At 31.1% G+C, this 13,905-nt stretch overlaps 3 protein-coding genes across 3 annotated transcripts; all 3 read right to left on the bottom strand.

The window, feature by feature from the left end:
• Position 1: 1 nt before the first annotated feature.
• On the bottom strand, positions 2 to 1,614 carry LOC137832209 (putative pectate lyase 2). The gene is made up of 4 exons (XM_068640250.1): positions 951 to 1,614; positions 742 to 845; positions 522 to 660; positions 2 to 427 (listed from the first exon to the last, which is right to left on the bottom strand). The coding sequence occupies exons 1-4, from the start codon at positions 1,605 to 1,607 to the stop codon at positions 209 to 211; spliced, it is 1,119 nt and encodes a 372-aa protein (XP_068496351.1). The 5' UTR covers positions 1,608 to 1,614; the 3' UTR covers positions 2 to 208.
• A 3,421-nt stretch (positions 1,615 to 5,035) lies between these two features.
• Positions 5,036 to 6,830, bottom strand: LOC137832207 (putative pectate lyase 2). Its single transcript, XM_068640248.2, has 4 exons — positions 6,089 to 6,830; positions 5,693 to 5,796; positions 5,448 to 5,586; positions 5,036 to 5,342 (listed from the first exon to the last, which is right to left on the bottom strand). The coding sequence occupies exons 1-4, from the start codon at positions 6,821 to 6,823 to the stop codon at positions 5,124 to 5,126; spliced, it is 1,197 nt and encodes a 398-aa protein (XP_068496349.1). The 5' UTR covers positions 6,824 to 6,830; the 3' UTR covers positions 5,036 to 5,123.
• A 1,801-nt stretch (positions 6,831 to 8,631) lies between these two features.
• Positions 8,632 to 11,964, bottom strand: LOC137832208 (Cleavage/polyadenylation specificity factor, 25kDa subunit). Its single transcript, XM_068640249.2, has 7 exons — positions 11,610 to 11,964; positions 11,322 to 11,367; positions 10,017 to 10,110; positions 9,843 to 9,916; positions 9,639 to 9,725; positions 9,436 to 9,546; positions 8,632 to 9,124 (listed from the first exon to the last, which is right to left on the bottom strand). The coding sequence occupies exons 1-7, from the start codon at positions 11,726 to 11,728 to the stop codon at positions 9,053 to 9,055; spliced, it is 603 nt and encodes a 200-aa protein (XP_068496350.1). The 5' UTR covers positions 11,729 to 11,964; the 3' UTR covers positions 8,632 to 9,052.
• Positions 11,965 to 13,905: the final 1,941 nt, after the last annotated feature.

Raw genomic sequence — 13,905 nt, 5'->3', positions numbered from 1 at the left:
TAGAGATAAAGTACTCTGCTGGAGAATCATATCCTTTACACTTTTTTTTTACAATAATCCTTACGAAACGAATCTGGCATGTGTCACAATTCTGCAAAGGAGTTAATTGGCCTACTCTGATACATGACTCCAAATTGAGTCTTCGGGAATCAATCAAAACAAAAAAGCTGAGAGAGAGAAAGATACAAATGCAGCTTGCAACACAAAACTAACATGCTTTACCAGCAACACAAGTTAGGGGACCTGCGTTTAGAGTTATAGCGGGAACCAACGAAGCAGGTGCAGCAGTAAAAGATTGAGAAGGTGAATAGTTTGGGTCACAACTTCCATAGCCTGATGGAACAAAATAAGCACCGTTTAGGAATGCATCCTTAGAAGACCTCCATTTCCAACTCTTCAATTTTCCCTTCATTTCCCTCTTGGTAACCTGTCATCAAGAAGCCAACTCAATCTCTGTTGTCATGTATTAATGGGGCAGGGTGTTTCATTTCATGTTACTTTGATTATATTCCTTTCCTTACCTGTTTTGAAGCAGGGTCATTCGGAGCTACATAGTAGTTTGCTTCACTTAGAATGGTTGGGTTAGAACTGCCACCTATAGCATACATCTTCCACGCATCATATTTGTTGTTCACCACATGGGCATAACCAAATCTCACCCTGCATGCATACAAACCAGTTAATATATATACTTTTTTAAACCTGTTCCATGGAAATTCAATCTATAAAATACACTCTCACCTTGGCATCCTTTCAATTAGACCACTAGCAAATCGGTTGAAGGCTATTGTTACTTTCATTATTTTATCTGCCGTGTACACGTCGCTGTGTCCTAGTAGCATAACCTGCAGTCAAGGAACAGTACCATCCAAAAAAAATGAGTACAAATAGGATGTTTGAAAAACAACTAAAACATGTTAAGAGGAATGGGTGAGAATGGTAACACTTACTTTGTCATGCTGGGTAAAGTAATTGTTAGAAATGGTAATGGCAGTTGAGGCGTGAATAACATCAATCAAGCCATCAAAACAACGAGCAAAGAAACAGTGATCAATCCAAACATTTGAGGAGGCAAATATGCTAATGCCATCTCCATCAGAGCCTTGGCGATGGCCAACATGAGATGGGGTGCTCATTACAAGGCCAGCCTTGCTTGGTTTACAATCATGGATGCTAATGCCATGGATGATAACATGGCTAACACCTTGTATTGTAATGCAAGGCCCATTTGTAATCTCCACTTTAGCACCTCTTCCATCAATGGTCTTGTAGCTATTCATGATAAGCTCGTTCTTGAGCTTAATAGTCATATCTTTGGCAAAAATGATCCAAAGGGGTTGTGTTTGCACCACACCATAGCGAAGTGTGCCTGGTTTTGGGCTTATAGGATCATCAGAGGGATCTGTGACTTTATATATTGCTCCATATTTGCCTCCAATCGCATCTTTTCCAAAGCCAATGACACAATCAGCCAAGGCTTGGCGATTTGATGCCCAATTGGATTTGGCAAGCCTGCATGAGTCTATTTTGTTTAGAACTGCACTTTGTGATGAACTTGCAAGGAGTAGTATGAAGCATGAAAACAAGAGTAAGGAAGAGGTTGCCATGCTTGTAAGGCTTAGGCAACCAATGGAGTGAGTGCATTTAATAGATGTTAGATGAGGTTGTGCATTCACTTCAGAGGTTTGACTTTTAATTTCTTTGCTTTTCTTAATTGAACTAACCAAAACGTGGATGCACGAGTGTTGTTGTGCTTATTGTTTGACTATGCTAATTGGCAATTACCATCTAAAATTCCACTCAAGGATAACAAAAATGTAAATACATGCCTAATGTCGCATGTTTTAAGTTTGATTATACACTGATTAAATTTCTAAATTATAGTACCAAATTATTTAGTCTTTGACTTTCACAAACATTATTCAATTTAGTATGTTAATGAGACTGCTAGTTTAGTTCCACCACTAACATTTAAAAACTAATTTCTCTAAAAAAGTTTTTGTATAAATAACTATTTTAATATACCAGTACAAAAATATTCAGAATATAATTGGGTCAAATCACTACAAATTTGAAAACTCATTTTTGTTAGTCACAAGTATTATAATAAACTAATTATTCCAATATTTGTTAACCATTGTATATTTAATTAACCCTAAAAGTTTATAAATATACATTTATTTTCTAAAAAATACACTCAATCTAATTTTTACATCTTTAAACTTTGTATTCACTTAAAACATCATTATATCTCTAAGATCTTAATAAATTTAGCATATTTTTTTTATAATTGAATCATTATTCGGTCTTTATTATTAAAATTCGACCATTTTTAAATAAAAAAAATGTAAACTTATTTAAACAGTTTATTCATACACCTCATACGATTTCAGTTATTTTCAATGAAAACAGTTGAAGAATATAATTGAATTAAAGAGAAATGCAAATTATACAATTACGGAATAAATTGAATATAATATGCACTAAAACCGGACCAAGAATGATAATTTGTAAAAGAAATTGAGGATAAATATATTTATTACTTTCTGAAATAGATCTATATTCTTTATTAAGAGACCTTATACGAGATTTCAGCTATTTTCAATGAAAACAATTAAAGAATATAATTGAAATAAAGAGAAATGCAAATTAAATGACAATTACGGAATAAATTGAATATAATATGCACTAAAACTGGATCAAGAATTTTTATTTTTTTTTATCAGCAAGAATGATCAAAAATGATAGTTTGTAAAAGAAATTGAGGATGAATATATTTATTACTTTATGAAATAGATCTATATTCTCTATTAAGAGACCGCTTCTTAATTAACCCAAGTATTATTTTTTTAAAAATAAATAAATAAAGAGTATAGATTATATGGTTCAACAATATGTGTAAGTTATGGTAAAACTCTAACATCCATGTTCAAATTTTGTGAACCAAAAAAAAAGTCTTAAAATAAACAAAATTAAAAATACCACAAATAAAGGAAATATATAAACAAAATTTGTTATAAAATGAAATATATATTGTTGCCGTCGCATCTGAGGTATTATCTGTTTTGGAGGTCGATGCTCTGTCACGGTTTTATACTTAAAAGGTGTCTCAATGTGTTGAGGAAAAAGAAAGTATATAAACTATCATTTGTCTCAACTCTTGAGCAATGTGAGACTATATTGACATACGTATATAATACATGATGCTGAATATATAATAGCATTAAAAGTAAGAAGTTTGCGTAAAAAATAACAAATAATTTAAATTTTTTTAAAAAGAAAAAAATCAATATAATATACTGTACTAAAAAATTCACTTAATCTTCTTTTTCAACATTTTAATTGGTTTTTCTTTATGTTGGTTCTATTATTTATTTGAGCTAGACATTTGATTGGTTCACTTAGTTCTTATATGATTGGTCAGTTGCATCCAATTTTGATATTATTAATACAAGCTAGTAAGTTATAATGTGTAACCTAAAAATAACAACTTAAAAATTGATTTAATATTATACATTGGTGAAGATAGTTTAAAAAGTATTTGTGTCACAACTCGTTACTAAATCTACCTATATCTACATATAATTCTTTTTTACGAAATTAAGAGAATATTAAGGATGTAAGAGTTTAGGGTTTAGGATTAAGAGTTCAAACTCTTCTTTCTTCTTGGTTAATTTGTTTAATTAAATTAAATTATTTATTTGTTTGGACAACTATATTTATAAAATTAGTTTTTTCATAAATTAAAATAATTTATACATAAATGTATAAAATTCTCCCATTTAAATTCTTAAAATTTTATTTTTAATTTATATAGAATTTAAAATTAAGTTATATATAAATTAATTTGTAAAAAAAATATTTAATTTTTCAAAATTTATATTATATGTATGATCTAATTTTAAATTATAAAAAAGAAATCATTTTATTTTTTTATTTTATTTTTTTAGGAAAAAGTTTTCCATGCCCACCACTTCAATAGTAAAAACATGCACTAAACATTTAGATAACATTTTCTTCATAGCATTTCTCTTGTTATTTACTGTTATTGTCTTGATATTACAAGACTACTTCAACCAACAACAAAGAAAATTAAACACTGAACAAAATCCGTACAAAATTTGTGGAATTCATAAAAATATTTATTTTTTTGGCAGGCCCAAATTTAGTTAAAGTTTTAAAAAGTGACACACTTGAAAGAAAAGAATATTAACAACTTGAGAAGGGACTGTCTAGCATATTTTTAGAGATTTATCATATGTACCACTTTTTAATTAAAGAAATAAGGAAAGAAAACATAAACTTTCAATTTATACCAAAGACGTGATAAAGAAAAGTCTAAGGTCACGATAAGAGGGTTGTTTAAGAAAATACTTCAAATTCAAAAAACTGCTTATGATTTTTATATTAATTTTCATTTAAATAAAATTATGAACAACTTTATTAAGATAAAGTTACTTTTAAAAGTAGCTATAATACAAATTATAAATATATTTTTATTCAATAAATACTATTAAGTTAGTTCTTAATTAACTTATTTACCTACCCTCACACTAAAATCTATTAATTGGGAATACGGTTTAACATTTGCATGTAATTGTCATGTTTGATAACGGCAAAAGTAGTTAATGACTTGCACGAGATATTAGTTTATTATATGACCAAGGATTATTCCACTAAATAAATTGGTGAAAATTAAGACCATAATATAAAATTATTTAAATATGATCCACGAACACCAAAATCTTAACCAGCCATTAGAGAGAAATATATGGATTATCAATAGTATAATGTAATTGAAAAAAAAAAAAATATTGATAAGTACATTGTGTAGATGATCAGTCAAAATTATCCACATGCACTTACAATGACAATTTGTTGGTAACACGTCGAGAACCATAGATACCAAACTTTTTTAGAAATGAATTTAAGAAAAATATGATGTTGATTGGAAAATTGATTTGGAATATAATAAGAAAGAACAGAAGATGCACTCTGGTATGCTATGGTTGCAACACTATTTCACTCTCTGTGCTAAGTGTAAATGACTGAAAATTATTGGAGCTTCAAGACACAAAATCATAAAAAGAAATAAAGAAGAAGGGTGAAAATGTTGAGCCAAATTAACAAGCTTTGCCAACAACACAGTTAAGTGGCCCTGCATTGAGAGTTAAAAAGGGCACCATGGATGCCTTGGCCGCTATAAAAGTTTGAGCATCTGAATACAATGGGGTGCAACTTCCATACCCAGATGGCACAAAATAAGCACCATTTAAGAATTCATCTCCAAAACTCCTCCATTTCCAATTATTCCAACCTTCACTACTTTCCCTCTTGGTAACCTGTCACCAACCAATGAACCACATTCAGTAACACAAACTGAAATGCTTAATATGTTATTAACCTGCTACAATCTGTGAGGAGAAGTCCTCGTGCTTCTTAGTTACCTGTTTTGCAGCAGAATCATCTGAAGCCGTAAAATAGTTTCCTTCACTGAAAATGGTAGGGTTGGCACTGCCACCAATGGCATACATCACCCACTCGTCATACCGGTTGTTCACCACATGGGCATAACCAAATCTCACCCTGCATGCATTTCATCATCCAAATAAAGAAATATTTTAACATTAATTGAAGGAATTGAATCTTGTAATGAAAAAAAAAATATGTACTTCAAAAACCACTCTTTTACCTTGGCATTCTTTCTATTAAGTCACTGGCAAAGCGGTTAAAAGCTACTGTTACTTTCATGACTTTATCCGCGCTGTATTCATCACTGTGCCCTAGCAGCATCACCTGCAAAGAGTGCATAGAACAGATGCTCATTAATATGAGCCTCTGGATACAAATTATAGATGTTTCTTGAGTGAAAAAACTCTATTTTCAACTCAAAAATTCTTCTATTAACTGGTTCTATGTCATTAGTACCATGTAATATGGAGATTAGTTATTGGTAAAGTACTGTGTAATGTGGAGATTAGTTATTAGTAAAGTTGGTAGATGAATAAAAAAATACATAAAAAATCATGGTAATGAAAAGAAAGGTTAAAAAAAGAAAGAAGAGGAGTATGTTTTTTATGTTTCTTACTTTGTCGTGGTGGGTGAAGTAATTGTTAGAGATGGTGACTGCAGTTGAGGCATGAATAACATCAATGAGACCATCGGTGGAACGAGCCAAAAAGCAATGGTCAATCCACACATTGGAGGAGGCAAATATGCTAATGGCATCTCCATCAGAGCCTTCACGATACCCAACATGCTCAGGAGTGCTCCTAACCATGCCACCCACACCCGGTTTACAATCATGAATGCCAATTCCATGTATGATTACATGGCTAACACCTTGTATCGTAATGCAAGCCCCATTTGCAATCTCCACTTTGGCTCCTCTCCCATCAATGGTCTTGTAGCTATTCAGCATGAGCTCATTCTTCAGCGTGATAACCATGTCCTTGCCGAAAGTTATCCAAAGGGGTTCTGTCTGGATTGCACCATAACGAAGTGTGCCAGGTTTTGGGTCTACAGGGTCGTCAGAAGGGTCAGTGACTTCATATACATCACCAAATTTTCCTCCTATGGCATCTTTGCCAAAGCCAATTGCACAATCAGCCAAGGATTGGCGATTAGAAGCCCAATTTGTTTTGGCTCGCCAGCATGAATCTATTGTGTTCATAACAGCATTCTGAGGGCTACTCTTGGTGATATAGTTTGGAATAGGAGAGAGGGCATTGAACTCCTTTGTTGAATCTCTGTTATTCAGTGGTGAAGCTAAGGTGGGTAGAATGCATGCTGAGAGCACTAGGAGAATGGTTAAAGTGGCCATAGCTTGAGAATTTGATCGCCAGCAAATGGGTGATGGAGTTATATACATGGCAAATAGAAGAGTAAATTAAGAAGGTGGTGCACACGATTGAAGAAGCCATGCATGCTGTGAATTGTTTGATTAGAGAGTTACTCATCAGGAATTGATTGGTGTACATTTAGCCAACAAACACGTGGGTTGGTTGACTAGATGATTGGAACCCATGGTTGTGTAGCTGCGAAACAGTGACAGTATGTATAAATTCATTCATGAATCTTGTGTATCTAAGATTTTAGAATCAAAATTACCAGTTCAACGGATGGGGTTATGTTGGAAATAAAATAAGTTAGTGGTGGACTGTGTTGAATCAAACATGCTCACCATATACACAATAATTGAATAAACAAGATACACCATTGACGGATTAATTAACATGTCCTAGGGACAAGATCAAATGAAACTTTAGGTGTCAATCTTAGTAAAGAGATTTTTTTAATTGCTTTTGATAACAAATCATTTTTATCAATGTAAACCTTTATTCATGTAAAATATTTTATCATTGAATATTTTGATATTGTCTGATCAATCGTCTTCTTTAAATTTTAAGTAATTTAAATATATATAACAAGTTATCTTAGGTAACATCCACTTATAATTAGAAAACTATAATATAAAATTACTTAAATTTATTTAATAAAGTATCAAATACATTTCAAACTTTATAAAAAATTGTGAATACTAAATAAAGTATTATAATTTAATGGTTAGATTGTTGAAAGTTAACATTTGTAAACTTATTATAAGACTCCAGTTAGAAGTGATGACATTTGTTCTATTTGATAAGACTCGATCCTTAATATCTCTTGAATTAATTAATTTTTTTAAATATATTATGAGATAAAGTTTAATAAATAGTTTTTTTATGAACAAAAAATAAAATTAGTAAAGGGAGCCTTTTAAAATACTCCAACACTTATAAAAATGTTTAAAGCTTAGCTTCCCTCCTCAACAAAAATAAAAATCAAAATAAATAGTAAATGAAATACATTTATGTATGAAAGTGTAACTTCTGTTTCTATAAAAAATTATTTTTGGAAAATTTATGTTAACTATTCCTAGTCACAAAAAATTATATATATATATATATATATTGAGAGAGGAGTGATTATAGTGAAAACACTAATGTCAAAATTATATCACATGAATGAGACTGTCAAAACGTTATATTGACGCCTGAATTTGTTAAACTCATATTTTGCCTTCATTGCAAAGCAATTCAAGCAAATCCAGTCCCTAAAATTCGAGTGCATTAACCAATACTGCTTTGATTTCTACTAGAAATCAGATAAATGTATGATTGAAAATATAGTAAATATCACTAATGTATTCATTCTGGGAATCATTTAGACAGTAATACAAATTTTAAAAAAATTTAACAAAAATATTTAGGCAGCGAACCGTGGAGACAGTGTCTTGGACATGGGGAGCCAAAATGAAACAATTCATTTAAATATTATTACAACCCTTTTCCAAAATCAAGCACTACTATTATGTACATTGTAATTGCTTCCACCTCCAAAACTATTTTTACTTGACGTTTTCTCATTACTATCAATAGAAGAAGTCACACCAAGCCCTTGCACTTTATATTGGTGAAGCAAACTATAATAAGAAAGAATTTGAACTTTCAATGTTTGAATCAAGTGCTACTGCACCAAGCGTGCACAAGCAGCAACTTCCGGAAATTGGATATGCTAAAACTGTATTTAATATGTCGAGAGCATTTAAATTTTAGTCATTGTTGTATACATTTTGCCACGAGGAATATATTTGAATTTCAAATGCATAATTTTTTCCATTCAATTGCCTTTCACCAGAAAAGCTTGCAACGAAAACCAATGCCCATTCCTTTAACCCTGTCCACTACGATATTGGCAACCCGAGGAGGACAGAAGCAACAGACATGAAATGAAGACACCTTTTCAACACCTTGATTTCTACTGGGGTATTAGGTATATAACCTACAAGTTGAATACTTGATTCCATCTTTTGGGTTGATGGTTGATAATCGAGATCTAGCAATAGTGCAAGGGATAAATACAGACAATCCATGTCAGGAAATAACTATTCTACTTAGAAACTCACTTCAAAACTCAGTCCTCTGGCCAGTCTACGCAATAATGCCAGTCCTAGTTACGTAAATAAAAATGACAGTATTAATTTATCAGCATGTAAGCTTCGAATTTACGTTCAATTAGTGATCATTTTAAACTGGAATCTGGATAGCTGCTGAGGAATGGTGGATATAACTGGACCGTATCTCTGCAAACAAATGAGAAACAAATTTCATGAGACACAGAAAAAATATAACATATTTTCACTGACAAACATAGCTGGTTAAGTTTACAAATTTAAACCATGATCAGTCTGCAGATTAAAATTCTAACATATGCCTAAAAAAAATTAAGCATTTAAGATTCATAATCTCCCAAATCAACTGAAAGCATTCCCTTACTTAGTTTCAGTTACTATACATGGTTTTCCATTGGACAACCAATAATAATGAAGGATTCTTCACATTATAAAGAGTTCATTCAACAATCCAGTAACGGAAAATAACTATATTAACATACCTGAACATTGTCATAGAGTTCAAACAATGGAACAGCAAGTAGTTTTAAATTTTTGGGCACGGCAAAGTATTCCCTTTCAGATAAGTGAACAAGGAAAAGTTTTTTGCACTCCTGCATACAAGATATTCAAAGGTATTATTGTAAGCAAGGACCAATTGAACCAGGAATCCAATGTATTCAATGACATTCTTTTCCCAAATTACCTTGGGTTTTGTGATATGAGGGGGGCAGTATGGATACATTATGGTTTCAAAATTTGGCCTCCACCAGATTGCAACACACTCACCTATCTGCATTTTTCAAAGAATAAAAGCAAATGAGCAACAAAAAACACGGGTATTGTAACAGAATGGAAAATTTAACATGGCTTCCCAAAGTCCATATCTGCAAAAAGTAAGTAATAATACCTGCCAGTCAGGCACAAGAGCCGGTGAATTAGCACCAAGCTTGCTAGTCAACTTTCTCTTCAAGCCCTCCATTTCTGCAACAGCATTAAATAACCCCACAAACAAGTATATAAGCATAACCACAAGCTTCTATTTTCAAACTATCAAGTTCGTAATACAGAAGCAAGAACTTACCATTCTCTCCTGGTTTGAGACGCCCACCGGGGAGTTTGCAAAATGTGTTTCCAATTTGCAGAAGAAGTATATGTGGATGATTATGTTCTTGTACCTGCAATATTAGAGGCATAAAGATGAGATAGGAGGACAAAACACAACCTTCAAGGAAATTAGATAAAACTCCTTTCCTATGAAAGCAATGTCATGGATGAGAATTAACAAGAACATAGTGGGACAGTGTATTATAGGAATAAGTAATTGAAAAAGTAAAAATCTAAGTGTGGATGATGAGTTCAATGCAGAATTAATCAGCTGTAAGTAAAGAATCCCACCAAAAGGGGATCAATTTTTTCTCCACTTAGATGGTCCTTTCTGGTCTTAGTGAGCCAAAGTTCCAAAGTGGGGGTGGTCTGGTACATGAAGCTCCCATAATGTGGGTTTGGGGACAGTCAAATATGTACACAACTTCACCCTCATGGTCAGAGAGGATGTCCATATGATTAAACCCCATGACTACATGGTCAATTAGATAAACACTTGAATGCAATTTTATAGATCTACTGATATAGTCAATTAACTTCAAATGTTCAATAATATTAAAGTTGCCCAGGGGAATCGGATTATATAACAGTGGAACATACGTTATGATAAAATCAAGTATGCATCATCTATCATCAACTCTTCAATTTAGATAACTACGCAACCAAATATTGGCATACTAATCTCATAATTTCACCTGAGTTATTGAAATCAATTAACACAATTCACAAGTATAACTCAAATCCCAACCAACACTAGCTCCAACAAGAGAATATTGTTAACATCACTATTGTCCTGTACCTACTGCACAACCAACCCCCCCTCCCCCAAAAAAAAATATTAAATCAAAACCCCAAAAACCTGATAGATAATGACACCATATGTCATATATTGTTCTTCCAGTTAATAGAAATAATTTTGTAGCCAACCATAAATTCATACAACAAGTAGTTCAACAATGACATCTAGTCTAGGAGCCAACTTGAAAAAATGAGTGTCATGTATGTGAACCATAAATACTATATATTTGCATTTCTTATATGTTATGGTCACTTTGAATTTAGCTTTTACATGAAACATTTGTTTTCAACTTGCCGCCCCCTATACTGAAAGTGAATCTCATGGTGTTATAATAACAACAGATTATTAGAATAAAGTTGGAAAGTATTGTACAAATATGATCAAAATGAATTTGTTTTCACACAAGAACCAGATAAAAAATGAGTGCTGCCACCACGTACACTGATAAAAAAATAGAAAAAAAAAAAAGGTTAAAGTACATACCAGTAAAATTCCTTCGACACTGGTCCTCATTCCCTCCTTCATATAGCTGAAACAAAGTAAATGATGATATCTAAGAAGCCTTAGGGTATATAACGAATTTGAGCAGCACATAGGACAAAGCACAGGTAAACTTATTACACCAGAAGGGTTTTCGTCTCTTTTCTACTCTTCCATTTTGAAGCAGAAGAAAAGTCACGATTTCATATGATGTCTAGGTGAAAACTAAAGTAAAAGGGGCTGTTTAATCTAGGGTTTGGAAAAGAGGAAGAAAAGAAAGAGGATACGAACTTGACTTTCATGCGAGCGAGACGATCCGCGACGGAGGTGTCTTTCTCCATCTTGGGCTCCTTTGTGCCAAACGTGTAGCTCGACAACGGGTATGTATTCACAACTTGGGACGACACCATTTTTTCTTCTCTTCTCTTTTCGATTTGAATTGAATGCTGAGAAAACACAGATTAAATTGAATTGACCAGTGAGAAAAGGCGAACTCAACAGAACACTTCACTAGAGTGCGCTTTTGAATTTAGGTCTGTAATATTGTTCAGATTCGATTTGGATCTTCATTTCGTCTCGTCAACTCTCATACTGTTAAATCTCAACACCGGGTCATGGGCCACTAGCCCCAACCTCTCACATTGCCAAACACTTATATTAATTTATTTATTAATTAATAATTTTTTTTAAGTAATTCTATTTTTAAATTAGAAACATATATATATATATATATATATTTTAAATCAATACCACCTGTCATCACTGATAATATATAATAGAAATCTTATATTTAGTCCACATATCACCTTTCTATTTTATCTTTAATTCTATTCTAAAATTACATTTTTATTATATATTTCATGATTGTATAGAATAAAGAAAAGTATCATAAAAATATCTCAAATAACTTACCAAAGCCACAATGAAGATAATTACCTATAAATTATTTATGGTTTATAATAATATATAACTAGGAGGGTTATGTTTGATGTACATAAATTGGTTTTTATTTTAATTTTAATTATATTTTAAAACTACCACGTCTTGAGTCTGGTAGTTAATTTTTATTATATACTTCACTGTCTCAATTATCTTAATTAGCAAAAACACATGTGATGTATGTTTAATTTTTTAAAATTTTAAAAATTAATAATTTGGACAACTCATCAAAGTTAACCGTGTATTGAATAAAGGACAAATTTCCTTGTTGAAGTTGTACAACTCAACCTTTTCTAATGTATAATATTGTGTGGGAAATACTTTTTTTTATAAATATTGTATTGAAGTTATAAATTCAGGAAAGTCTCCAACATAATTACTGGGACTCATCCTTTAGTATGAGTGGCATTGATGATTTTATGGTCCATAGAGTAAGGCACCTTGAAAATCTTATTTCTTATAGTGTGACTTAGTTGGAAGTTATAGTCTTCCATGAAAGTCAAGGAAAGTTTTTTCTAAAATAATAAAAATCCAAAATTTGGTTCTATTGTTCATCTAATATGTGGTATTGGAACCTTTTTCAAGTTTTTTTTTTTATTTGGTTAATTATTGAAGTGTTTGTTCTAATATGTCTTTCATTGAAGTTTTTATTTTATTTATATCTTTTCAATTTATATTGTTAGTCTTTATTTCTTTCAGTATGTATATTACGATAAATAAAGATGAATATTTCTGGTCTGATATGGTACATCAAATAGAGCGCACGTAATCGCACGCACGTAAGTAATCGTAATGGAGAAAGGAATGTTCTTATAAACCCTAATTGTAAATGAAATAAGAGATAATGATTCAAGCGTAAAAGAGAGAAAAACAAATAAAAAAACTCTTATTTACTTATGTATTAGAGAGTAAAATACATGGTATATATATATATATAAAAATACTAAAACCTAACTGAAACAGAAAAAGAAAGTTGAGCCAAATAAACAAAACTCAATAACGATGTCTATCAAATGTAATATTTATTTATATCTACAAAATATTAACTTTTATGAACAAGATAAAATATTATTTTTTATTTAATCAGAATCTAAATAAGTTTGTTCTAATAAAAAAAAATAATCATTATTATAATATTTTTTATAATTAAGATATCGACTAAAAAAAAGATTAATCATGATATATATAGGTGAATGCAAATTTTATCTTACAAGTCCATTTTGAAATATTGAGTTATACTTAAATCAGTTTTGTACAATTAAAAATAAGATTAATCTATAATATATAAGTGGATACAAATCTTATTTTACAGGTTATTTTTTAAGATTGAGTTAGACTTAAAGATTTTTTTTAAAGTTTACTAAATATAAAAACAAATTTTCATTTTTAACTTAAATAATCTTCTACCCTATACTCATTCTTGATATTACTTATCTTATCCACCTCTCTATTGTTTGGTTTTACTTTTGCCTATTTTAAATCCTAAAAACAAGTTATTTTCATTGACATCATGAATTACTATTTGAAGTGATGAACTATAACTTAAACTAGGTTTTTTTTTTCTTTTGAAAAAAGGTATGCAAAGATGTAACAGTTAATATAGTGAATTATATTCCACCCTACTTTTTAGCATAGCTAGCTTTATCAA

The sequence above is a fragment of the Phaseolus vulgaris genome, chromosome 6 (assembly GCF_051622355.1).
Source record: "Phaseolus vulgaris cultivar YP4 chromosome 6, ASM5162235v1, whole genome shotgun sequence".
NCBI classification, from domain to species: domain Eukaryota; kingdom Viridiplantae; phylum Streptophyta; class Magnoliopsida; order Fabales; family Fabaceae; genus Phaseolus; species Phaseolus vulgaris.
This window is presented reverse-complemented; position numbering and strand designations above follow the sequence as displayed.

Coding starts and splice junctions, on each gene's coding strand:
- LOC137832208 (XM_068640249.2), bottom strand. CDS start 11,728: ATGGTGTCGTCCCAAGTTGTGAATACATACCCGTTGTCGAGCTACACG. Junction 9,726..9,842: donor CTCTTGTGCCTGACTGGCAG/GTATTATTACTT, acceptor TGAAAAATGCAG/ATAGGTGAGTGTGTTGCAAT. Junction 9,125..9,435: donor AACTCTATGACAATGTTCAG/GTATGTTAATAT, acceptor ATTTGTTTGCAG/AGATACGGTCCAGTTATATC.
- LOC137832207 (XM_068640248.2), bottom strand. CDS start 6,823: ATGGCCACTTTAACCATTCTCCTAGTGCTCTCAGCATGCATTCTACCC. Junction 5,587..5,692: donor TTAATAGAAAGAATGCCAAG/GTAAAAGAGTGG, acceptor AAATGCATGCAG/GGTGAGATTTGGTTATGCCC. Junction 5,343..5,447: donor ATGATTCTGCTGCAAAACAG/GTAACTAAGAAG, acceptor GGTTGGTGACAG/GTTACCAAGAGGGAAAGTAG.
- LOC137832209 (XM_068640250.1), bottom strand. CDS start 1,607: ATGGCAACCTCTTCCTTACTCTTGTTTTCATGCTTCATACTACTCCTT. Junction 846..950: donor ACTTTACCCAGCATGACAAA/GTAAGTGTTACC, acceptor CCTTGACTGCAG/GTTATGCTACTAGGACACAG. Junction 661..741: donor CTAATTGAAAGGATGCCAAG/GTGAGAGTGTAT, acceptor GTATGCATGCAG/GGTGAGATTTGGTTATGCCC.